We start from the raw sequence: 25,055 nt of genomic DNA on the forward strand, positions 1-25,055 counted from the left end.
TGGAACCTGCATCTGCAAGCTTTCTCCCCCTCCCTTCGTCTCCACCTCCTTCTCCCCCCACTTTAAATCCTACACCAGTCTGGCCCCTCCACGCATCTGATGAAATGAGCTGTGGATCACGGAAAATGATGCCTTGTAATGAAATTTGTGACTCGGAAAAGGGGCTCCCCCACTCCTGATTCAGTACAGAAGGAATTTCCCACTGCTTTCCTCTAGGATTTCTTTTTGACTTCCCAGCCTAGTTTATAATTTAAAATTTCCTGGTGGTCTCCCATCCAGACTAAGTAAGTCTAACTTTGTTTAGCTTTTCAAGATCAACTGAGGCATTAATTGCCACAATTCTTGCAGCCACTTTTTTTACATTAAGAGACTTGATTAACTAAGAAATAGATCAGTGGGAAATGAGAGAAAGGTAGACCATGTTCTCACAACACATAATTTCTGAATTACTGTAATGAGCTTTGCACGTTATCTATTTACTAACCATAATCAATGAACCATAAACTGACTGAGCAAGCTGAGTTTGCATAACACACTAACCAACCCATAAAAAAAAATCCAACAAGGTTAAACTTACAGTAGTTTAATATGCTGAATGATGTAGCCGTTAAGTTTGCAACTCAGTGGTTAAGCCTATTGTGGGAATACCACATGGTTCTCACATTATTAGCTGGATCAGGGTCTGCCTTACTTAAAACCCTAGTATTTTTTGGAAAAAAATAGGGCTTTTCTCCCAAAAGATGGTTGTATTATTTAGCTTGGCTGGTTACTAACAGAAAAAGATAAATCTTCATTTCAGCTTCTCTCATTTTTAAAACCTTTGTTTTCTCGTTTGCTTTAACCTATCCCTGCACCAATTTCAGAACTGATTTTAAAAGATTGAAAATACGTAGGGGTTTTTTTTTTTTGGTGTATAGCCACCCACTCTATTCTGCACTATATGATTTTGGCTTTAAATGCAGATGATCTGTAGGTTTCGCTATAACGTGATGCCTTTGGAACATTGCTTTCACTGAAGCATGGCTTGTGCATGCATTTCATTAATTGGGACATCCTTGAACATGTTTTTGGATGGGAAACCTGCAACATTTAAATTCCGAGGTGGACAAAGGAAACAATGTCAGCCACCTTTGAAAAAGGCAAACCGGAGATAAATTTGCATTAAAATGCCAATTACATTATTTGCCCTCTTGTCTCTAATCTAGCCTTCCATTTGTTGGGCTATATTTTTTGAAGTTTCAATTTTTCCGTTTTTATCTGTTGGCGATTTAGGTTTTATTGGGGCGGTGGCTTATTTTATTTGCTGCCAGTTTTTTTTACTTTTTTCCTAACTCTTTTCCTTTCAATGCATTTCTTCTGGCCCTTTGCACCATTGGTAGGCAAGACTACCCTTTGTGGAAAGACGTGCTTGGAGCAATTTTTTTCCAAGGCAGATTATCACTAACTTACTGTTTCTCAACCTTGGCAACTTGAAGATGCGTGGACTTCAACTCCCAGAATTCCCCAGCCAGCTGGGGAATTCTGGGAGTTGAAGTCCACGCATCTTCAAGTTGCCAAGGTTGAGAAACACTGCGCTAGATCAAATCCTGAACTTGACTTACAAGTTCCTTTGAAAAATTTGGGGAAGCACCCGACAATTCTCTTCCACTTTTAAGATTCAAGTGCCTTCAATTTGATCTTCGGGACCATCGTTCTGTTTTGGAAAACACTGGTGCTTTATTGAAACGAAGATCCCTTTAATCCGCTTGAAATCCTGGAGTGATGAAAGCTGAAGCTGGTTCTCTGCCACCGAGTCACCCAGACAAAGCAATGTAGGAGGAGTGCCATGTTAGAGTCTGGTGGCCGAGTGTCTCGGAAGCTTTTAGTACAATCTGTTCTTTGGGAAAGGGCCATCAAACTCCTCTCGATTTATCACCATGTGAACCTCTCCTGCAGTTGGGGAAGGAAAAGAAAAAGATAAATCCCAGGAACAGGAGGGTTCTCAAGGGACTAGAAAGCTCCCCCCCCCACCACATTTATTTGATTTGATTTGATTGATTTGATTTCATTTATGGCAAGGGGGGATGTCTTCTCTCCTCAGGCCACCATAAAGCCTTTGGAACGTCCTCCGTGTCTTATAATCTTCAAGGGGAACCACATTTCTTCCTCTGAAGTCAGCCAAGTCAGCCATTCCTTTTTGGGAAGGACATTGTCCACCCAGAAGAGAAATTAAGGGGTCTGGAAGGAAAAACTAATGGTGGGGGACAAATGGAGGGGTTGGATATGTTTAGCCTAGAGAAAAGAAGGTCGCAGGGAGAATCTCTGAAGTTTGTCCTGTGGAATATGGGGCAGAGTTGGCCAGAGCTGTTAGAGAAGGCAGGACAAGGGATGATGGGTTTACATTCTGGATGGACATCAAGAAAGTTTTCCTAACCATAGGAGCAGCGCACCAGTGGAACTCACTGCCTCAGGAAGTGATGGACTTCCCTTCCCTGGAGGGGTTTCAAGAGAGGTGGAATAGCCGTCAGCCAGGGGATTCTTTCACTGATCGGGGGGCTGGTCTAGATGATCTTCCAGGTCCTTTTCAACCCTAAATTCTATTCTTGTACATCTGGAAGAATGTCCTAATACAAAAACTGTTTCAGCAAAGGAACAGTCTATGTAGGAGGTCATGGACTGTCCTTCACTGGGGGAGTTTAAATAAAGGCTGGGTGGCCATCTGTTGAGGGGGCTATAGTGGTGGATTCCTCTGCTGGGAAGGGGTTGGACTAGATGATCTCCAAGGCCCCTTCCCACTATAACCTTCTATGAGTCTTATAATTCCTTTTTGGCCTCAGTTCACCCTTCAAGCTAAGCCACAGGGATTTATTTGGATATTGAATGAGCACAGATGTTGAATGAGCACGAATCCCAGCTTGTTGTTAACCGTCTGACTCCAACCCAGTTTGTTTGGCCTTGCATTTATAACATTTAATTGACAAAGAGTAAAGAAATTGTGGTGTTCGTAGATCACATCAAGAGCCCTCCAAATCCTTCAGGGCTCTGCTGCTCACACCAGCTGAGAGGCTGGAGTGAATAATTACAATTTCAAAAGCAGGAGAGGAAGATATTAGCTTGAGAACTTTCTTCCCACAATGTGTTAAAACCCACGGACATCAGAAGGTTGCAAAAAGAAAAAAGATTTTTAGCATTTCCCCCAAAGAGCAGAACTGCTAAAGAATTTGGGATTTACGCTTCAGCAATATCCAGACAATTGAGGTTCCCCCTCCCAGCTGTACAAGAAGAGAAGATGCTTTCCTATTTCAAGGGACCCAAACAGGCAAACCAACGAACAAAAATTACATCCAGACAGACTGAAAGCCAAACACGGCCCAGATGAAGTGTGTCTGTTCTGGCAGGGGTGCAGCTTTGCAGGGATTTGCGAGAAAAAAGGGAAGTGGTGTGATAAATCTGGGCGGCCGCAGGGCGTTTGAAGCAAACGGTGACTTAAGTTTATCCTTTAAAGTGCCTGCAAACTCCTTTTTGTTGGGATCTGGTTAGGTGAACACTTTCATCTAAGACTTCAATGGAGATGTTGGACAACTGGAAAATTAAGACGCTCCCAAAATTGCAGGTACCACCAAGGTCTGTGTTAAAACTGATGCCTTTGGAGTCCTACAAAGAATTGGTGGACTTTGGTAGGTCACCTTCAAGCCCAAATGGCTTGAGTCCTGCAGGCAGAGACGTCTGGCTGTGTTGGATGTCTGGGGTTGTTCTTTGTTGCAAGCGTTTATACCCATAAATATTATACGGGCATCTGCAAATTATTCGTCCTAGGAATAACAAAACGCCACCATCACCATTCATTTTTCTGGATGTTGAACGGAATTGGGGGGGCGGTTTTCTTCCTGATGCCAACTGCCCCCAACTTGCCCCTGTGCAGAGCCGATCCTCCGAACCCAGTCCTCCACCACCAGCGTCCTCAGCCAGCTGCACTGGTTGTGGATGATGGGAGTTGCAGTCCAAACCATCCAGAGGATCCCAGTCACATGCTCTGAAAGAGCTGCTGTTCGACTTCCTAGCAAACTCCCACTAGGGAGCTAAGCCAGATCAAGGGAGGTGATGATGATGGGTCCTGCAAAGCAGTCAGAAGAAATTGTTCTGCCTGGCCCTGGTCTGTCTTCTCCAGACCTGTCTGCTCTTTGGTTGAGATTTCAAGAGGGATGGACATTTCATGGCTCAGTTCATCTCACAAGGTTAGCCAGGATAGAGAAAGACCTAGCTAAGACCTTGTAAAATAAACTAAGTTTGGCTGGTGGTGATCCCTATTTCTGTAGTGGTTTAACATTTGGTGCCAACCCAGGCTGTTCGCTTAGCAGCTGGGGCTGTGCATTGAGCAAGCCCAGAAATGGGTTATTATTTTATCTATTTATTTGTCATATTTTATTGCATTTATTGCATTATTATTGCATTAAGCTATTCGTTCTTTTATTCATTCATCTAATTTACTAACTAGTTCCCTTTCAGCTGTCATCCCAAGGGGTCAAAATAGCACAAGCGGGTTTCCCTTCTGCATTTTACTGTCACAACAACCTTGCGAGATAGGTTAAGGTCAGGTATTCCAATGTGCTGAGTGGCGGGCTGAGGTGCAGAACTACAGTTTTCCCAAAGTTAGTCTGAGGCTAACCATTATTTCCACTATTTTGGGGCCCCTAAATTCCCTGGGGGAGCTGGGGGTGTCGACGACCGACAGGAAGCTCTGGCGTGGGCTGGTCCACGAAGTCACGAAGAGTCGGAAGCGACTGGACGAATAAACAACAACAAATTCCCGGCCCAATTAATCTTCGGTTGGTGTCCGTTGTGACACTGCCCAACACTGAAACTGGTATAGTCTTCAGGTGTGTTGAGGAATGATGTAAACATGCCTGTCATTCCCTGGAAATGCCAGCTCACCCTGATTTTATCTCTGACAGCCAGGAATTGCCCCAGGCTAGAAGGAACATCGTTTCCAGCGGCAGGATGTTGACTTCAGTGTTGAATTGCCAATATTTTGTGGATGCAACCCCGCTATATCCTTTCTTCCTCTTTGCATTGCTTCGGAAAATCATGAATCAGCAAATTACTCATTAGCCACTCACATTGCTTTTGGGAATGGGGCTGAAAAATAGAGGATCTGCCCATTTTAAGGTGTGTTCCACTTAGTCTGTTTTATTTCTGGGCTTTCTACTTATTTAAGCTAATACAAACCTCCTCTACAAGTTCAACAATTTCCAAAGCACTGTAGAAAAACTAAAATAAAGCCAAGTACCATAATAATAACAAAAAATAAAAAATCATTTCCCCATATCGTGGCACCAGAGAGATGGGGTGCTCACAGGCATTGTAGTCCAATTCATGTGGATGGCACCAGTTTGGGGTTTGCAGGTGGCAGCTGCTAGTTAGGCCTGCTTAGAATTTGGCGGCAGACCACTAGGAAATTTCAGGACTGAGAATGGACTAGAAGTTGAGAAAACATCGCAGAAGAAGGCAGTGGAAACATTTCCATATTGTTGCCAAAAAAACTGGATGGATGTTTTCGTGAAGTCACCGGAAAATGACTTTGTTCTGAATGGGTGTTTTCTAATAGAAATCGATAGTCATCAGAAGGACAAAGAAATGGTATAATGCATTCACAGGCTTTTATAATAAAGAGGGGGGAAAGGGTCCCAATCTTGAAAAGCGTGGGAAGGAAAAAGGCTGCAGTGTTCGAACTGGCTGAAACCAGTGACAACATAAGAACATCAGCCGTGCCCTGCTGGACTGGACTGGACACCTGGCCCATCTAGTCCAGCTGTCTGTTCTCCCAGTGGCCCCCAACGGCCCAACGAAGCCCACAACTTTCCCAACGGATGGCCTCCACCGGCCAACCCACCGCCATCACAGCCAAGAGCCATTGATCGCCACGATGTCCATGAATTGGTCAACTCTTCTTTGAAGCCAGCCGAGCTAGTGGCCAGCCCCACATCTCGTGGTACTGAATTCCTAAGTTTGATTACATATTGTTTATTTATAAAGCCCTTTTGCCTGTCTGGATTCTTCTCGAATCCAATTTCGTTGGGTGACCTCTGGTTCTAGCATCTGAGGAAGGGAAAAGAGCTTCTCTTTGTCCATTGGATCCACACCCTGCATAGTTAAGAAGTCTTTCATGAGTTGCAAGCAACAACAGGAAATGGCACACAGAGCATTGTGATCCTTTCCGGGATCAGATCTCCAAACAAACCTCCAAGTATATTTTAATGCCTTCAGGTTGAATTGTGGAGCTTGAAATAAGGAAGGACATATTTTCGAGCTGACAAGGAAAAGAAAGATAGACACAGAGCCCTTTTGACAGAGGAGAGTATTTTATTTCAAGAAGGCCTTGCTCTGAAGGGGAGACTGATCCAAATCCAGTGCAAAGGGGAAAAAAGTCGTACATCTTGGACAATCAGGGTTTGATTCATCCCTTGGCTGTTGAATTGCAGATATTTAGATCACTTGTGCTCAAGATTTCCCTCCCTGTAGCGCTTCTCAACCTCGGCCACTTTAAGATGTGGGGACTTCAACTCCCAGAATTCCCCAGCCAAGGCTGGCTGGGGAATTCTGGGAGTTGAAGTCCACACATCTTAAAGTGGCCGAGGTTGAGAAGCACTGCTCCAGTGTATAAAATTTCTGTTCAAACTATCATGACTTTAAACGTGCCTTCAGGCAACTTGAATGCAAATGTGGGCCTATTTTGCCTTGTTTATTGGGGGCAGGAATTGATCGTGCATTTCCTTTGGGGGGAGGGGACAAATGTAATTGCCATCACCACCCCACTGATAAATATATAGATACATTGATGTATAGATGTATATATAACCATTCTTGGGGGTGGCTCGCACCCCAGAGTCCCTCCCACCAGCTTGGAATTTTATAGCCTCTTGGATTTTATATGTATTTATTGCATTTTATAATCATTGCAATGTGTCTGATTTTTATGAGATTTTAATGTTTATGGCCGTGGTTTGATTTTATTGTAAACTGCCCAGAATCCCTCTTTTGGGGGAGATGGGTGGTAATTAAATCTGAATACTAAATAAAATAAATAAATATATTGATGTATAGATGCATAGTATATTCCATTTGCCACGTCATAAATGGCTTGCCCTGAGTTTTTTTTTTTTTTAAAGGAACCCAAACTCATTGATCTTGCTAGGAGTTGTCAAAACACCTTTCGCCCCCTCACCATGAGCCTCTGATTCACCCCTTCTGAATGCACAGCTGGTTGCTCTGAGTTCAGCATTTCGTGTTATGAAATACCGTCCTCGTTTTCTTCCATGATTGGGTTCTTTCAAGCCTTTCGTTATCACCGGAGGGAGAGGGAGTGGGGGACGGTTCGGTGTTGCTGAAGTGTCCCTGAGATGGCTCATCATTTTTTTTTTTAAAGAGACACCAAACCCTCAATGGATATAATCATTTTTTAAAGTCCCCCCCCCGCGAAACAATCACAAGTTAGCCTCATGAGAGATGAAGTCTCTCAATAAATTAAGTGAATAAATGAAGCGATATTCCCTGCCCAGTGAAAGAGAAACAGCATCTCTTCCCTTAGCAAGCTGGTCCCCAAACGAATGACCAAACTTGGACATGATGTCCAGGCAAATATTGTGGTTTAAAGCATTGGTCCACCCAACACCCTAAGGCAAGGTCTGCTTCCCCACAATATGCAGTGTCACAAATGACCTGGTCCTCTTTTCGGCCTCACCTAATGTGTTGGTGGCCCTCAAATCCTCCATGTGCCAGGAGGTCACATGAGTCCAGAGTAAATTCTATCAGGCCCCTGTACAGGTAGCCCTTGCTTAACAACTGCACTTGAGCCCGGAATTTTGGTTGCTAAGCAAAGCAGTCATTAAGCAAATTTGACCCGATTTTATTATCTTTTTTGTGGTGGTCGTTAAGCAAATCACGTGGTTCCCCATTAATTTTGCTTGCCAGAAGCTGGCCAGGAAGGTAAAAAATGGCAATCACGTGACCGTTGGATGCTGTGGTGGTCATAAATGCAAACTGGTTGCCAAGTGCCCAAATCCTGATCATGTGACCATAGGGACACTGCAATGGTCATAAGTGTGAGGACCGGTTGTAAGTTGTTTTTTTCAGCACCGTCATAAGTCTGAACCATCACTAAATGAATGGTTGTTAGGTGAGGACTACCTGTATCTCAGAAGCAAGTCCTTGATCACAAGGTTGGACAGGAGACTCCAACAAGCCCTCAACAACTTAAGGTTCTTCTTGTGGTGGCCATCAGATGGGGACTTCTTCTGGGGAACCGGTTTCCCACTCTGTCCTTTTCTCTTCTTTTTAAGGTCCTTGGCTATCGGCCATCAGTATTCCTCTCTGGGAACCCAGCCCATCCTCTGTGGTAGCATTCCTGGTCTAGTGCCCAAGCAGCTTCGGTTCTGCCGGAACTACGTGGAGATCATGCCCAGCGTAGCCGAAGGGGTGAAGATTGGCATCCAAGAATGCCAGCACCAGTTTCGTGGAAGGAGGTGGAACTGTACCACAGTAAATGACAGTTTGGCCATCTTTGGACCTGTGTTAGATAAAGGTGAGTGTCTAATTTGGGAGTAAGAGTCACTGGCTTTCCAAAAGAAGGAGGGATAATGCAAGTAGGATCTCAGGGTGGGCAGGAAAAGTGGTCTTCGTAGAAATACATGTCTTCATCAGCAGGGAAGGTGGTGGTAGAAGATGCCTCTTGTTCCTTGGATCGTATTGCTCTGCAGCTCCATGGAAAAGTTTTGGCTGAAGCTGTGTGACCTTCTGGAGTGTTCATAAGCATCGTCACTGCTTAGATATAATCGGATACGTAGAAGTTTCTGGCAAAGGGTGCGTCTGGTGAGACCAACAGAGGCCACCTTAAGCATTTCAGGAAAAGGAATTAAGATCTGTGGGTCTTAGACAGAAGGCACCATCACCAAGACCCAAAGGTAAAGAGGCTGAGGGCCAGGGGGGTCCAGACAGGGTGACGGGACATCACGAGAACTTTAATTCTCTATAGATTTTGAAAACCACCAGCCCAAATAAAGTTCAGGGCTTCATTTAGTCAGCTTTGCAGACTATATACCCCACCTCACCCACCCAAAAGGGACCAGTTTCCATCTCTTTTTTCTTTTTACGTTTTTCCCCAAGTTAAAGTTTGTGGTGAATGTCTGGTGAAACCATGCACTGCATATCTAAGCTATAATGTCTGTTCTGAAGATTGGGCGAACCAAGTTATGATTGTTTATGGGTGCAGGAAAGGCCAGGGAGGTTCAAATCATGGGGAAAGGTTAGTGCATGAGGTCTGTGCCAGGGAAAAAAACTCGGAAGGTGTTTTTTAAAACAATAAATTAAACTATCAGTGTGCTCTACTTAAAATATTAGGATACATAAATCCTAATCTAAATGTATTGTCACCTCAAAGAATGCCCTAATGTAAACCTTTAGAACGGAACTATCCGACTTAGTGAATATTCAGAAACCTTCAACAAGAATTAGGGATGCGACTCAAAAGTAAACATCATGTACAGTTAAGGTAATCCATCATTCTGAAATATGTATCAAAAAGGCAGAATGGAAGCCGTTCCCTTTCAGGACTGGGCAAGGGATGGTCCCAAATTTTTGGTACATGCCAATCCCTTAGGCTGCCCCACGTGTGCTTTGGATTCTATCAGGCCTGATTTCTTTTTAAATGTTGAGGTCAGGAGCCACCATCCTGCAAAAAGAATAACCCATCACTTCAGAATGAAAGATTGCCCACCTTCAAGAGAACTTCTGGTTTTGTCTGGCCCAAACGGTAGCCTTTTAGAGTGTAAATCCTTCCCTCCTTCTCCTCCTTGTCTATCTTCTCCTTCTCCTTCTCCTCTCCCCTCTCCCCTTCTCCTTCTCCATCTTCTCCTCCTTGTCTGTCTTCTCCTTCTCCTTCTCCTTCTCCTTCTCCTTTTCCTTCTTCTCCTCCTCCTCCTCCTCCTCCTCCTCCTCCTCTGTCTACTGCTTCTGCTTCTTCATCTCCTTCTTGTCCTCCTCCTCCTCGTCTATCTTCTCCTTCTCCTTCTCCTTCTCCTTCTCCTTCTCCTTCTGGTTCTCCTTCTGGTTCTGCTTCTCCTTCTGCTTCTGCTTCTGCTTCTGCTTCTCCTTCTCCTTCTGCTTCTGCTTCTCCTTCTGCTTCTCCTCCTTCTCCTTCTCCTTCTGGTTCTCCTTCTCCTTCTCCTTCTCCTTCTCCTTCTGGTTCTCCTTCTGCTTCTGCTTCTCCTTCTGCTTCTCCTTCTCCTTCTCTTTCTCCTTCTCCTTCTCCTTCTCCTTCTCCTTCTGGTTCTCCTTCTGCTTCTGCTTCTGCTTCTCCTTCTTGTCCTTCTCTTCCTCCTCCTCGTCTATCTTCTGCTTCTGCTTCTGCTTCTCCTCCTCCTCCTCCTCCTCCTCTTTTTCCCAAAGTAGTCAAGCAAAATGTATAGTGACGGGAGGCCTGTTAGGGGTGGGGGGTGATGCTATTTCATAACTGAGGAATGTTGTCCCTTGAGGGAGAATACAGGCCTCCTCCAGGTCTCCTTCACCCACAGCAGCAGTGGGCTGAGCAGGGGGGACGGTGAACAAGGATTAAACATCTCAGGCACATTCTCCACAGTGCCCTCGGGGGGGAAAACATATTTCTGCTCACAAGGAAAGGGCTGGATTTCAGCAATGCCAGCCTTCATCCCCAACTCCCGCATGTCCTATCAACCATGTTCAAAACTGAACAAAGGAGAGCTTCTTCCTTGCACACTCCCCCACACACAGACCCAGAGAGAGGTGCCTTTGGCTTCAAGTGAGAGCTTCCCTCAACTTGATGTCCTCCAGGAATCTTAGAACTGCCATCATCTCCTGTCAGTCTGGCTTGGGGGGAAGATAAAGGGGCTGTAGGACCTGCTCAGTCTGGTCCTGAGCTTCACCCCATCACCTTGACTTCCACTAAGAGGTTAATTGGGGAAACAGAAGGGTCCTGGTATTAACAAATGGGCAAGTGGGGCTAAACTATTCTGGCTGGAGAAGAAGGAATGAAACATTTGGGATACTGAGCATCATATGCAGGGGGCGGGGGCCGAATGACACAGGAGATACAATACTTCCTCAAAGGGCATTTAACTAGGTTATTTTATTTTATTTTATTTATTTATTTCACATCTCTGTCACCGCCCATCTCCCCCAAGGTTAAAGATGCAGCAAGGGCACTGACACAACAGGCTATGCTTGGTTAGCATTAACCTTGTCAGTCTGCTTGTGGCTTAGCAGGTCATGCAAATCCAGCCACTTTGGTTAGTGGATGGTTCAACGTATTCATGTACTCATAGAGTGGGAAGGGGTCATAAAGGACATCTAGTCTAACCCTCTGTGAATCCAGAAGTCTGGTTAGAGGTATCGCATCAAGCCAGCCATAATGTGGTTTGATTCTAGCTTACCTTGCGTAGACACTACTGCTGTGGTTTGTAAAGGATGCTGTATAGATTGTGAAACCAGCTGGTTGTGGCTTCTTGTAGAGGTATGTGGGAATAACCTTGGGAGACCAGGCCAAGAGGTGCTGCCTAGGGAATGGGTAGATAAGGGGGAGCAGAGCCCACAGCTGGATAGTGGGTGAGGCAAGAGGCTCAGAAGGGACCCTGCCTAATTTCTCAGGGTGTAAAGGAGACGGGGGGGAGAATTGTATTTTCAGACCTGTCAGATTCTGCTAATGTAGCTTTACAATAAAATAGAGTTAGCTCATCTGGCGTCTATCCTGTCTGGTCCACCTGAGAAGGCTGACACTTCTTAAGCACCCTGTGGCTTGGTGTGATATGTGTGAATGTGGGTATTATCAGCTGAACCTGGGTGGCAAGGAAATGTTTCATTGTGACCCTGCGGAAGGTCCTGGTCCAGCAGACACTTTCATAGGTGTCCTTCTTCCTCCCAGACACCTTCATGGGAAGTGTAGCTATGTATTTATATGATTTATATGGCCACCTATCTCAGCATAGTGACTCTGGATGGCTAACAATGCATACACACTTAACAAAGCCTAATTTAAAAATAAAAAAGCCATAGGAATTTAAATAACTAATTTAATTACACACACATACACACGGTGTGTCTGAGGCTTCCAGTAGACTAACTCAATCTTAACAACAGACACCTTAGCCTGAGGGAAATACCGCGTCTTCAAGGCCTTACAGACGGCTAACTTTTAAAATAAAGTTTAATAACTTTTAATAAAGTTTGATGATGTTTAATATACTGAAATGAAGAGAATGAAACTATCTACAGGAAAGAAAACAAACACAGATTAAAAACATAGTATCTACACTTCCATTTTTAAAGACATAATTGCAACTTGATCACACCGGGTGATATAGAAAGTTTTCCCCTTCCATCAGTAGAGAGCCAGTTCAAAAGCAGAACAAACCCGTATCATCAATCCAAGATTGTAAATCTGGGGTGCCTTGTCCTCCCTCCCTCCCTCCCTCCCTCCCTCCCTTTAAAAAAAATCCCCTTCTCACCCCGATGGGTGGCATGTGTCTCCCTCAGCCTCGGGCCCTCCACCAGAGGCCTGGGAGTTTGAGGGTCCTGCGCAGGATCTGAGCTGATCCTAGCACTGCACTCTTCTGGACAGAGAGCTCTGATGTTGTTCCTGGGATCTGTTGGAGCCCCTCTCCCAGCATGGGGGTCACAGCCCTGGGTGCCCCTACCACCACTGGGACCCCTTTGGCCTTCACTTTTCACATCCTCTTCAGTTCCTCCTTCAGGCCCTGGGCCTTCTCCAGCATCTCATACTCCTTCTTCCTGATGTTGCTGTCACTTGGTCCTTGTCTACATCTATCACCACTGCTGTCTTCTGGTCCTTGTCTACTACCACGATGTCTGGTTGATTGGCCAGTACCTGCCTGTCCATCTGGATCTGGAAGTTCCACAGGATCTTAGCCCTGTCATTCTCCACAACCTTCTCTGGAATCTCCCATCTGGACTTGGGAGGGTCTAGGGCTGTGCAGATGTTCCTCTGTGTGTGTGTGTGTGTCTGTGTGTGTGTGTACACATACACACACACTATGGGCTATGTTGGTAAATTCCTAGTTCTTCATTTAGCAATATATTCAAACTTTGGGGTATAAAGTTCAAAAATGCATTCACATCTTTAAAACGTATTGATCTTTGTAACCACATTAACAAACTTAATTATATTAAACCAACATGGGGTGATGGTGGGGCAAGCCCATATCATATGAGAGCCAATGTGGTTCCAATAGAAGAGAATCTCTGTAGCTCAGGGTTGAATGGCAGAGACCTTGGTGCCCTCGGAGCTTGGTTGTTGGCTTTCAGACATTGCATGACCCAACTAGGAAACATCATCAGTACTACCACTGATCAGTGCACTGATGACATTACCTAGTTGGGTCATGCAATGTCTGCAAGCCAACAACCAAGCTCAGGGAGCCCCAAGGACTCCATAACCAATGTGGTGTGGAGTGGGGGAGATGGGTTTTAGTTGTCCCCAACCACAAAATCTCCCTGGTGGACCTGGGGCCAGTTCCTCCCAAGAGCCTGGTGGTCCAGTGGGGAAGGTGCAGGACTAGGAGTGGGGATACCAGCTTCTCATTTTTAGAACATAAAGACATTTCAAAGATTGATAAACAACATGTATTTTGAACCCATTCTTTAACATCCACAATGCAGATTTCTTCCCCTTTCTGTAAAATAGCCCCAGGCCCCAAAGAGTTAAAATTCTTTATAAAGTGGCAAATCTGCCCTCCTGGCTGATGACAAAGAAGGACCAAGATAGAGCCAGAACTGCATACAACCATAGTGGTGTTCTCCAGCTGGCCCTCTCAAGGGCAGGAGACATCTCAGGAGCCTTGGAAATCCCACAGATAGTGGTTCTTTCCATAGCTGGGCACTAACCACCACTGATGGAGCAACTTCATGCATACTGAAGTTGCTTCCTCAATGGTTGTCCTGTTGAATTTGGTGGAATGTCCATTCAAGGGTGCCTGGAAGTTCACGCCACAATTCTTGAGATGTCCTCCTCACCCAAAGTAGAGCTACTGGAAATATAAGCGAGCGATGAATAGTTCTTCCAAGATCTTTTGCAAAACTGGGTGGCCAGACTTACTGACCATATCAAGAAGCACCTTCTCCCTCTACGGAACAGCAGGACATCTCTCTGCTTCCGCAGGTGAAGCTCAAAAACAGTGACAGAATCCTGTAGACCTTTCCGAAGCAAAATGCCGTGCTCTCTTGGTTCCCCTTGAGAGAAGCTCTGATTATTCAATTAAACCTCTCCATTTACAAGATGCCAATTGTTTCAGGGTTCTTTTAAGGCCACCGTCCTAAACGTTTATTAGAAATTCCTGCCCTCCAAAAATGCCAGCCTTTTAAAAAGTTGGCAAAGGACATAATTAATCCAGGATAGAAGTTCTCGCTTCTCCACCCCACCCAGTCTTTTCACTCCAAGTCAATCACTTGCCATGTATCTAAACACCCCTGCTTTTCAGCCCTTCTCAGCCCACTCATTTCAATGGTTCAAAAGGAAACCACTGGTTTTCCCTCGTACCAGTCCTTCCCCGTTTGCTCCCCTTCAGTCCCCCCAGCTCTCCCCAGCGCTGGCAGTTGGGCTGGGAAATGAAGCAGAGCCTCTTCTAATGAACTCCAGGATGGTGGACAAGGAAAAGACTGAAGTCACCTAATGAAGAAGTGGATTTTTACTCCCCAGCTATTGTGGTGCAAATGTGTCCGCCCGAGTCCCTATTGTTGGACAAGCAGTAAAGAGGGTCAGCATCCAGGGTCTCGGCTCCAGTTAATCAATCTGATTGGATTAGGGTCACCGCGGTCCCTAATAGTGTCAAAGGTCGTGCCCAATGGGATTAAAAGCTTTGTCAAAGGGGAGCTCCCAGCTCTCCGAAGGCCCCAGACGACACTTGTCAACGAGCTTTTAACACTCTGCTCTCTTCTCGGCCCGTGTGTTTGTAGCAATATGAGAGGAAGGAAGGCAGGAGAGGAGGGTGCATCCGCCACGCGCACCGATTCGGATGCACCTTTGCAACGGGTATATGTCGGATGCATGCTGGGCAGCTTGGAGCACTGCAGCTGGGGAATGTCCCTTTCTTGGGCTCAGAATAGTCCTTTTCTGGAAACGCCAGCAAATCTGATCAGGACTCCTGAAGGAGAAGAGCAGGAATGGGGTAGGTTATCTTGCAGGAGAAATTCACCCTTGGTGATTCTCCATTACAGCACAGAGAAAGTGGAGGGTTTCTTTAGAGTACAGTGGTGGTCCCGTGATCTGAGCAGTGCACTGGCCCCCGAACAACATCGGCCCTGATCCTCTGGAACAAACCGGTGGACCACGGGTGGACATGCAGCTTTCTCAGCAGATTGATCCAAGGAGCAAAACCAAAACCAGAAAATTTGGTTGGCTCTGTTCTGAAGAACCAAATAAGACAGCCTTTCTCAACTTTTTGACTCTGGAGGAACCCTTGAAATATTTTTCAGGCCCCGGGGAACCCCTGCACATTCAGGCTCAAATAGAGGCCAGAGATTCCAAAATTATTATATTTTTTTCATGGGAAGGCCTGTCTATATGCATTAACAGTGTCCTTAAACTAAAAATAAAGAATGAAACTTGCCTCTTTAATGTGAAGTTGCCCGAATTGGAAATAATTTTTTAAATAAATCTTAATCTCCCAGGGAACCCCTAGAGACCTCTCGCGGAACCCGAGGGTGCCACGGAACTCTGGTTGAGAAACCCTGAAATAGGAGTTTGCAGGGGAAAAATGCCTGAGGCTGAATCAGGAGTATCCACAAGGTACAGTCAAAAAAGTCAAGGTGCAGTTGAAGGCCTGCCTGTTTTTTTGGTGCATTGCAGGGACTCACCTCAAAAACAGGGGGAGCTTCGACTGCACCACTGTGGCCAACATCTTGATTTTTCTGACTATACTTTGCAGTCACCCGACACTGAATCTTTGTGTAGTTCTTTAAAGAGCCTGGGTGAACTTGATAATCAACTATTATCGGTGGTTGGTGGGGCTGCTGGAATGGATAGGAACAAGGGTGGGCCAGATACATTCCCTCTTGGAAAGGCCTAGGAGAAGAAGATTGCAATGCTCCACAAATGTTCTTGAGTGTGATTTGCTGCTCGTGGTGGGTCATGGCCACTTAGTCTGTGCATCATCTGAGGGCAGATGCTCACTGCTTTGTGAGGACGCTGAGCAGCATGGCAATGAAGCCTTACAGGGAGGGGTGAAAGAAATCGGGTGTTTTGCTTGAGAAGAGACTCCAAGGGGGTGTACAATAGTCATTTTCAAATATTTATTTTATGAAACGTACATGGCCATCTATCTTCCGCACAATAATCTTAGGCAGCTTACGATGAAGGCAATAAAAGATCACATCACAGGACAAACATCTGGAAGGATGCCCCATTTAAGAAGAGCAAGACCCGTTCTCCATTGTTCAGGCGCAGAATCATGGACCTAGAGAAAGTGGCAGGAAAGCAAATTCTGAATGAATATTAGAGAACAAAACTTCCTCAAGAGTGGAATCAATGACCAGGAGAGGTGCTGGGAGGATGATGATGGTGATGGTGATGGTGATGATGCTATCCATTCAATCGTGTCCAAATCTCGGCGATTCTATGGACCAGCTCTCTCCACATTTTCCAATCTTGTACAGCTTCATTTAGTTGTTTTATGCTCTGGCTGGTGTCAGCTTTGATGGTGCCTAGCCATCGTGTTTTTTGGTGGCCTCGTTTACTTTTTATGCTGACCATTCTGAGCATAACTGCCTTTTCCAGTGGGGTTTGATCGCATGACATGGCTGAAGTAAATAAGGCAGAATCTTGTGATGTTGCCCACCAGTGATATGTCTGGTTTTATATGCTCCAGTACTTGTTTGTTTGTCACCTACACTGGCCAAGGAATGCCCAGGAGCCTTCTCTGACACCACAGGAGGCTGGTGGTATATCTGGGCGGGCAGAGAGCCATCTATCTGGGTTGCTTTCATCTGGATTCCTGGACAGAGCAGTGGGTTGGTTGATGGCCCCAGAGGTGGCTTCCAGCTGTAGTATGCTATAGTCCTTTCACCAGATCTTCTACCTCCCATCACATCCTCTTCTTGGATTGCTGCTGTTGTTGGCCTAAAAACCCTACCACAATTTTATGAACCCCAAGAGGGTGCAAAACCTGATTTTGGGCCCAGAGTTAAGTGGGATGCTGTTAACTTTTGGAATATATCCCATAAGACTCCATCAACCATCATCTGGAAAAAGTGGAGGAAGCCACTGTCTCTGTAAGGGCCGTTGAATCCTTCGAGAACATCGGGGTGATGGCCCAGTGTCAAAATGGCTCTCCTTCTGGAGATCAATCAAGTGAAAGCAGTGTATCCTTCCTTTGCATATAGCCAGAAAAGGATCTCGATGGTGGGGTTGGGCCTTTCCTGGCAACCACCAATTCAATAAAACATCTAAGAACTCTGCCAAAGGCCTCAGGCCTTCAACCCAAGCAGTCCTTAAGTCTCAGGAATTTCCCTTCCTATAAATCATAGGCCTTAATCATTCCCAAAGTGCTCCTGTTCAGCCCTTGACAGTTCCATAAAACTTTTGGAGACCTGTCAATGTCAGGAAAATAGCTGGGCCAGGCCCCCAATTCTAAGCAAAAGTGGAAATGCAGGAAGATTCAGTCAGTTTTCTTCATCGTTGAGCTACTGAAGGTTCTCTCAACTTGCTGGGAACTCGTTCATTCTTCCAAGCTTTTGAAAGAAAATGCCCATCCTTTGCTCTTTTCAGATCCAAGGAAGTTGAGAGCATGGAAAGCAGATAAAGCTATCCCTTTTCTCCCTTTCGTCTCCCCATTTTCTCCCCAAATAACAGTGACCCAACTTGATGCCTTTTGCAGCAAGGTAGTTCTCACTAGAGAAAAGCAGGCTTGCTCGCTTAACATTGCTAAATTGTCATCGTGGTCAAGGTCTCTTCGATTTGTGATTTTTCCAGTTCAGATTTTTTTAAAGAATCCTTCTTTCCTGCTTCATGGCTTCTGACAGGTCTGAAAATGGACCTCTCTGATTCCCTAAATAAAGTCACACTTAAACCTAGGATTAAACCCAGATCTCTCTCCATTTACATCTGTCCGTTCCATCCCATTCTCCATTAATTTTGCAGTTTCGAAAACATTCGCATGAAAATGTGTAACTATTGAAGATACTGTACTTCCTCATAAAGCATGCATTTATAAGCATGCTTTTCTGTCTGCAGCTTGTTCTGAAATGCTTTTTTAAAAAAAAAATTAATTTATTTTATTTCTCAAATTTATACTACCACCCATCTCCCCCCAAAGACTCTGAGTGGTTTACTTAGTTAGTCAACTAAAAATTAAAAACAGTAATCACAATAAAACATAAAACATAATACAATACAATATAAAAATGCAGATAGAAGATAAAAACCAGATGGCTACAAAAGATCATAAATATAAGGGGAGCATTCTAAGGTACCAGCCATCTCCAGGAATGACTCCCCACCCCACCCCAGGCACAGCTGCAGAACCAGGTCTTCAGGGATTTCCAGAAGGTCAGGAGGGATGGGGCTAGCCTGACCTCCGGTGGCAGAATGTTCCAGAGGGTGGGTGCCCCTGCAGAGAAGGCCCGCTTTCTGGACCCTGCCAATCAGAGTTCTTTAACTGACGGGGTCCATAGCATGCCATCTCTGCATGACCGGGTGGGATGGGTTGAGGTGATGGGGATGAGGCAGTCCCTCAGGTAACCTGGCCCCATGCCATGGAGGGCTTTAAAGGTGATAACCAACACCTTGAATTGGACCCGGAAGCAAACTGGCACCCAATGCAGCTTGCGCAGCAGTGGTGTTACATGCGCCAATCTTGGGGTGCCAAAAATAGCCTGCGCGGCTGCATTCTGGACCAGCTGAAGCTTCCAGATACTCTTCAAGGGTAGCCCCATGTAGAGCACATTGCAATAGTCTATGTGGGAGAAAACAAGGGCATGAGTGACTGTTTGAAGGGCCTCCCAATCCAGGAAAGGGTGTAACTGGCACACAACATGAAGCTGTGCAAAGGCCCTCCTGGCCATGACTGCCACCTGCTCTTCGAGCAGGAGCCGTGAGTCCATGAGGACCCCCAAGTTACGCACCGGGTCTGTCTGAGGCAGTGCAACCCCATCCAGAACTAAGGATGATAACTTCCCGGATACTGTGGAGCCGTCAACCCACAGCCACTCCGTCTTGCCAGGGTTCAGCTGAAGACTGTTCTTCCCCATCCAGACCCCTACAGCCTCCAGGCACCGAGAAAGGGTAGTCACCGGATCACTTACTTCACCCAGGATGGAGATAAATAACTGGGTATCATCAGCATATTGATGATACCTCGCCCCGTGGTGATGGATGATCTCACCCAGCGGTTTCATGTAGATGTTGAAAAGGAGCCGAGAGAGAACCGAGCCCTGTGGCACCCCACAAAGGAGGGGTCGAGGGTCGGAACTCTCCCCCCATATCACCACTGACTGGGACTGGCCCTGGAGGAAGGAGAACCAGCATAAAACCACACTGCCCACCCCCAGCTCCCTGAGCCAACCCAAAAGGATACCATGGTCGATGGTATCGAAAGCTGCTGAGAGGTCAAGGAGAGCCAGGATGGATGCACTGCCACCCTCCCACTCCCACCAGAGATCGTCCATAAGTGCAACCAATGCCGTTTCCGTCCCATAACTGGGCCTGAAACCTGACTGAAAAGGGTCTAGATAATCCATTTCCTCCAGGACCCTCTGGAGCTGCAAAGCCACCACTTTCTCAACCACCTTCCCCAGAAAGGGGAGGCGGGAGACTGGACGAAAATTGTCCAGAACAGTAGGGTCCAGGGATGGTTTCTTGAGGAGGGGGTGCACCAGTGCCTCCTTAAAGGCAGCTGGGAACACCCCCTCCCCCAAGGATGAATTCACCATCGCCTGGACCCACCCACACGTCACCTCCCGAGCTGCCTTCACCAGCCAGGAGGGGCATGGGTCTAGATGACAAGTGGTGGCATTGACAATCCAGAGGATCCTGTCCACTTCCTCAGGTCCAACAGGATCAAACTGTTCCCAGATAACAGGGCAAAGACGTTCCCTTGGCATCCCCCCAGACCATGCCCCACACTTGGAGTCCAACTTGGAACGGATCCGAGCGATTTTATCCTGCAGATGCCCAGAAAACTCCCCCACGCGCCACTGGGCCCACCTTCCCCAAAAGGGAACGATCTTAAACAGGGCCACCAGACAGCATTCCACGGATGCAATAAGAGCAGAGAAAAAATTTTCCTTGCACACAGGTGGTTTTGGTTTTGGGTTTTTTTCCCCTTTCCTCTGAGTCAAGAACTGGGTTGCAAAGTTGGGAGAGTGTGAAAGAATAATTGGATTTCCATTTTGCGATTCGCAAAGCTTGACTTCCTAAAATATCCTTTATGGAGCTGTCTTATCTCCATACTCAGAGGAAATCATGAAGAAGAAGTAGATCATGGCAAGGAAAGGCAGAAATGGGCCTGCGAGGATAAGATAAGTTTTGAACAGACGGACTTCATTTCCAGCTGAAAGTCAAGCCTGCATCTCGTGGTTCCAAGGCAGCCTTCCACAACCGATCTCCAGATGTTGGACTTTGGCTCCCATAATTCTGAGCCAAACATGCTGATCGGGGATAATGGGAGCTGAAGTCCAAGTGGTGTGGAAAGTCATTTTCATTGCTTGCTTATCATCCTTCCTTCTCAAGAATCCTTGGGCTTTCTGCTTGCCAAGGCACTAAGGAATGGCCAGCCAGAAATACTGAAAGTAGGACATGAACTTGAAGTAGAAGCCAACTCCAAAGCTGGTTAGATATTGAATTATAATGGATCAGGGTTTTTAGAATGTATTAGTCCTTTCAAGTAGGCTGGGTCAGGAAATAAATTCCACTAGGACCACTGGAATGCTACTTTATTATTATGGATATAATAACAGAATTTTGAAAGCATTACAAGGATTCTACCTCCTCCCTCTTATACCCAAGTGAATCAAGATGGGGCAACCTTGAGTTTCTTTCTCACTCCCTCCTCACTTTCAGGGCTCAGCTGATGTTTACGTCACGGTTGTTCAAAGCCTTTTTCAAGGCCATTTCTGTACTCCTCTACAGAACTGAAGGAGCTTGAAGTTCAAAATCCCCCTGATTCTGGACTGCCTCCATCATCAACAGAAATGCAACAGTGTGGTTGCTACACCTGTATTCTGTTCTGGATCCCAGCCAGCACCTTTAACACTTGACCAGTGCAAAACAGTTTTTCCCTGGACATAAACACTGGAGCAAACTCTAGTGGTTCCACGTGTTTCTTTCAGGCTGTTGTAAATGGCATCGGAGCAAACTGAAATAAGAAGTGGCAATGCAGTTGCTACTGGGGAAGGGGCCTTGGACCTAAACGGGTCTTAAGAAGAACCAGCTCTTAAAAGAACTGGTTCTTCTTTAAAAAGGATGGGCCAACGGTGAGTCATCAGATCTGGAGAAGTCTTCAAGAGGTCAAGAAGCCTGCCAGATAATCTAGGGGCAGCTTGATTAACTGTGATGATCAGTATTAGTAAAGTCAGATAGCAGGTAATAGCTGCAAGACTTTATACTTGTACCGATTGAGTGATTAATTGAATGATTATGTGCCACCAAGTTGGTGTCAACCATTAGCAACTACATAGATGGACCTTCTCCAGGAGGACCTATCCCCAACCTGGTCCTTCAGGTCTTCCAATGATGCCCCCATCACCACTGTAACTGAGTCCATCCACCTTGCTGCTGGTTGTCCTCTTTTTCTCTTTCCTTCCACCTTTCCCAACATCAGAGCCTTCTCCAGAGAGCTGGGTCTTCCTATAATGTGTCCGAAGAAGGATGATTTGAGCCTGGTCATTTGTACCTCGAGTGAGGACTCTGGGTTGATCTGTTCAGCGATCTATCGGTTCGTTTCTTGGCTGTCCATGGTATTCTCGGGAGGCTTCTCCAACCCCCGAGTCCAAAATTGTCAATATTTCTATCCTGCTTCTTTAAAATCCAACTTTCACATCCATAGAGTGCCTCCGGGAAACCATTGCCTGCACAATTCCAATCTTCACAGGGATAGTTATCCTGTCTCTCTGTTGTTGTACAAATTGGTTTAAAAACTGCATGCATATTCAATCTTCTCTGCTCACACGCACGTGGTCAAACTTTCTGCATGTTTCCCCTCCCATCCACACCTTGATTGGAAAAGGGCTGGCCAAAATTTAAGGAAATGTGGATTTCAAAGCACAACAGTTTCCATTCCTGTTTTGGTTTAGAAGCAGGAGTTAGGTATATTCAAATGCAAACAGAAGTCATTTCTCTTCCAGCCTTACATGGTGACACCTGAAAAGTGTCCAGCACTGTGAAAGAAACCTCAGGTTGCATATTTCCAATCTGGGAGGACTAGGAAAAAGTCCTCGCTGAACCTCAGTCCTGGCTCCCTACCCCCTTACCCCAAATCCTTTTTGTGTTTTTCTGCCTGCTCTCAGATGGATCTGGTGTCTAGCTCTTTTGTCCTTCAGTTGTAGAAAGGGCTGTCTCTTGAAGTCTTGCTGAATTCTTCCCATTTTCTTCATAATGCATTCCTGCAAATGTGGCTGTGGGTTTTTTTTCATTATTATTATTGATAATTCCAACACATGGAAGCTGACCCCATTCTTTATCATGCTGAAGTCGATGGCTTTGATTTTGGCTGTGGGGAGACAAAAGAGGAAGAGAAAGAGGGGGAGGAGGGAACAAGTCATTTTCCAACCTGTTTTGTTGGCAGACTTCTCCTGATTTTAATACACCCCTTGGATATTTGAAAATTCGCCCAGATATGGCATTTAATGAATAACACTTTAATTAAATTCTTACATAGGAAGCACGGAGCGGGAGAAATAGTTAGGCAGAAGACACAGACATTAATCACGTACCAATGAGTCAGCCTAAGGAGGGATACGTAGATTAACGTTGGTTAGGAAACACCCTTTCCTTTGAAGAAGAGGTAGAGGATGCTGGAGCACCAAGACGGATAATTAAAAGGAGAGATGGTATCAACGGACAATAATGGATAAAGTCAGGGATGGGAGGACTGGGGAAGTCAGCATAGGAAATCGATCAAAACCGCAAAGGATGCTATAAAAAACCCTTTTAGGGTTTAAGGGATAAGCTGAGAAGGAATTTGAGGATGGGTCTGAACATCACACCAAAGAGGAACGGGAATAAATTCCCCAAGAGAGAGGCCAGATTAGGATCTGCATGTTATTGGATCAGGACTGGGAGCTTCCAAAGCCAGCAGTGAATTAAGTCTAATCTCTTTACAGGTAGTCCTTGCTTAATGACCACAAATGAGACTGGCGTTTCAGTTGCTAAGTGAAGCATCATTAAGCGAATCTGACCTGATTTTGCGACCTTTCTTTGTGGCGGTCATTAAGCACATCACGTGGTTCCCTCTTGATTTTGCTTGCCAGAAGCTGGCCAGGAAGGTCGAAAATGGCAATCGCATGACCACAGGATGCTGCGACGGTCATAAATGTGAACTGGTTGCCAAGCACCCAAAGCACGATCACGTGACCGTGGGGATGCTGTGACGGTCCTATGCGCAAGCACAGGTTGTAAGTCGTTTTTTCCAGCACCATCGTAAGTCTGAACCGCCACTAAACAAATGGTCATTAAGTGAGGACGACCTGTTATTAGTTGCAGCCCCTGTTGAATAAGGCTGAAGTTTAGCGCTTCGTATGTTCCTCTCCTTTTCCTTTGTTTTCCTTTAGGCACTGGTCACGACATTGTTGGAGAGGGGAAAGCTATCCATGCCACCTCTGCAACATGTACGACACTGTAGGATGCAAGCAGAAAGATGATTTTGCGTCCGTCTGCTCTTGGGACTGCCTGGGATAGCCTTCTGTCCAATCTTCTCATCAAGGGTATCCACAGGAGGGTCAAGAAGTCCAAGACGGGGTTTTGATCATGCCGTTGCAGCCGCCATCTTGACTTTCTTGACCTTCGCCTGCGGATACCCCTGCTTCTTGTGTCCTTATAAGAAGCATAAGCAATTCTTTTGCAACAGCACGTTTGTGTCCAAGTCTGACCTCGCACCTCTTTATCCCTGCCAGGTCTCCACATCTTTCATATATCGGTTGATGGGAAAGTTACCTGGTGTCAGCTGGTGAAATGTGATGGGAGGGGGCTTTGTTTTTTAAGGGCAGCTACAGTGCACTGAGGTCCTGAATTTGATGAGAGCGATGGCAAGGGGACCAAGGGCATTTCCCCCATGAAAATGCACCCTTCCTTTCCCCCACCCCCAGTGCTTTCCTGCTCATTAGAATATGATCCAATACAGTGTTTTCCCTCCTTAGCAATGTCCAGGTGGGTGGACTTCAACTCCCAGAATTCTCATCAACGGCCACGCTGGCTTTGGAATTCTGGGAGTTGAAGGCTGGAAATCGCCAAGGTTGGGAAACGCTGAGCCAGTATCTCTTCCAGAAGCTGGAGAAGATAACTAAGTGTGACCCTTGTCTGCAGTGATTTCCCACATCACCATAGCCACTGGGATTAAATTCTCCATTCCTAGTTGCAGCCATGCGGACATTCCTGGGTCCAATCTAGCCTGTTTACTCAAGCAGGGCTGACATCACGCATCTTTGGCATGTCTGTTGCTGATGTCGGTGGTGGGTTGCAAAGAAGTTTCCAAGTAGGTTTTGGCAGTCTGGAGATCCTCCAGATATGTGCACTTCCACTCCCAGAATTCCCCAGCCAACGTGCCCATTGCTGAGAATTCTGGGAGTTGAAGTCTATCTATCTGGAAGACCCATGTTGCCTTGTTTATATATTTGCTTGTTTTTTAGATTTATAGACAGGTAGTCCCCACTTAACAACCATTTGTTTAGCGATGGTTCAGACTTACAACAGAGTTAAAAAAATGACTTACGACCGGTTCTCACACTTATGACCATCGCAACATCCCTGTGGTCACATGATCACGATTTGTGCACTTGGCAACCAGTTTGCATTTATGACTCATCCCACAGTCATGTGATCGCCATTTTTAACCTTCCTGGCCAGC

At 45.8% G+C, this 25,055-nt stretch overlaps 1 protein-coding gene across 1 annotated transcript in view; it reads left to right on the forward strand.

Annotated features, from left to right (window-relative positions):
- WNT3A (Wnt family member 3A) overlaps nt 1–25,055 on the forward strand; it is a 76,960-nt gene that overhangs the window by 33,126 nt on the left and 18,779 nt on the right. Inside the window, exon 2 of the mRNA XM_063301912.1 lies at nt 8,316–8,557. Within this exon, the coding sequence (XP_063157982.1) occupies nt 8,316–8,557 (242 nt within the window). The remainder of the gene's footprint in view (nt 1–8,315; nt 8,558–25,055) is intronic.

The sequence above is a fragment of the Candoia aspera genome, chromosome 4, assembly GCF_035149785.1.
Source record: "Candoia aspera isolate rCanAsp1 chromosome 4, rCanAsp1.hap2, whole genome shotgun sequence".
NCBI lineage: Eukaryota > Metazoa > Chordata > Lepidosauria > Squamata > Boidae > Candoia > Candoia aspera.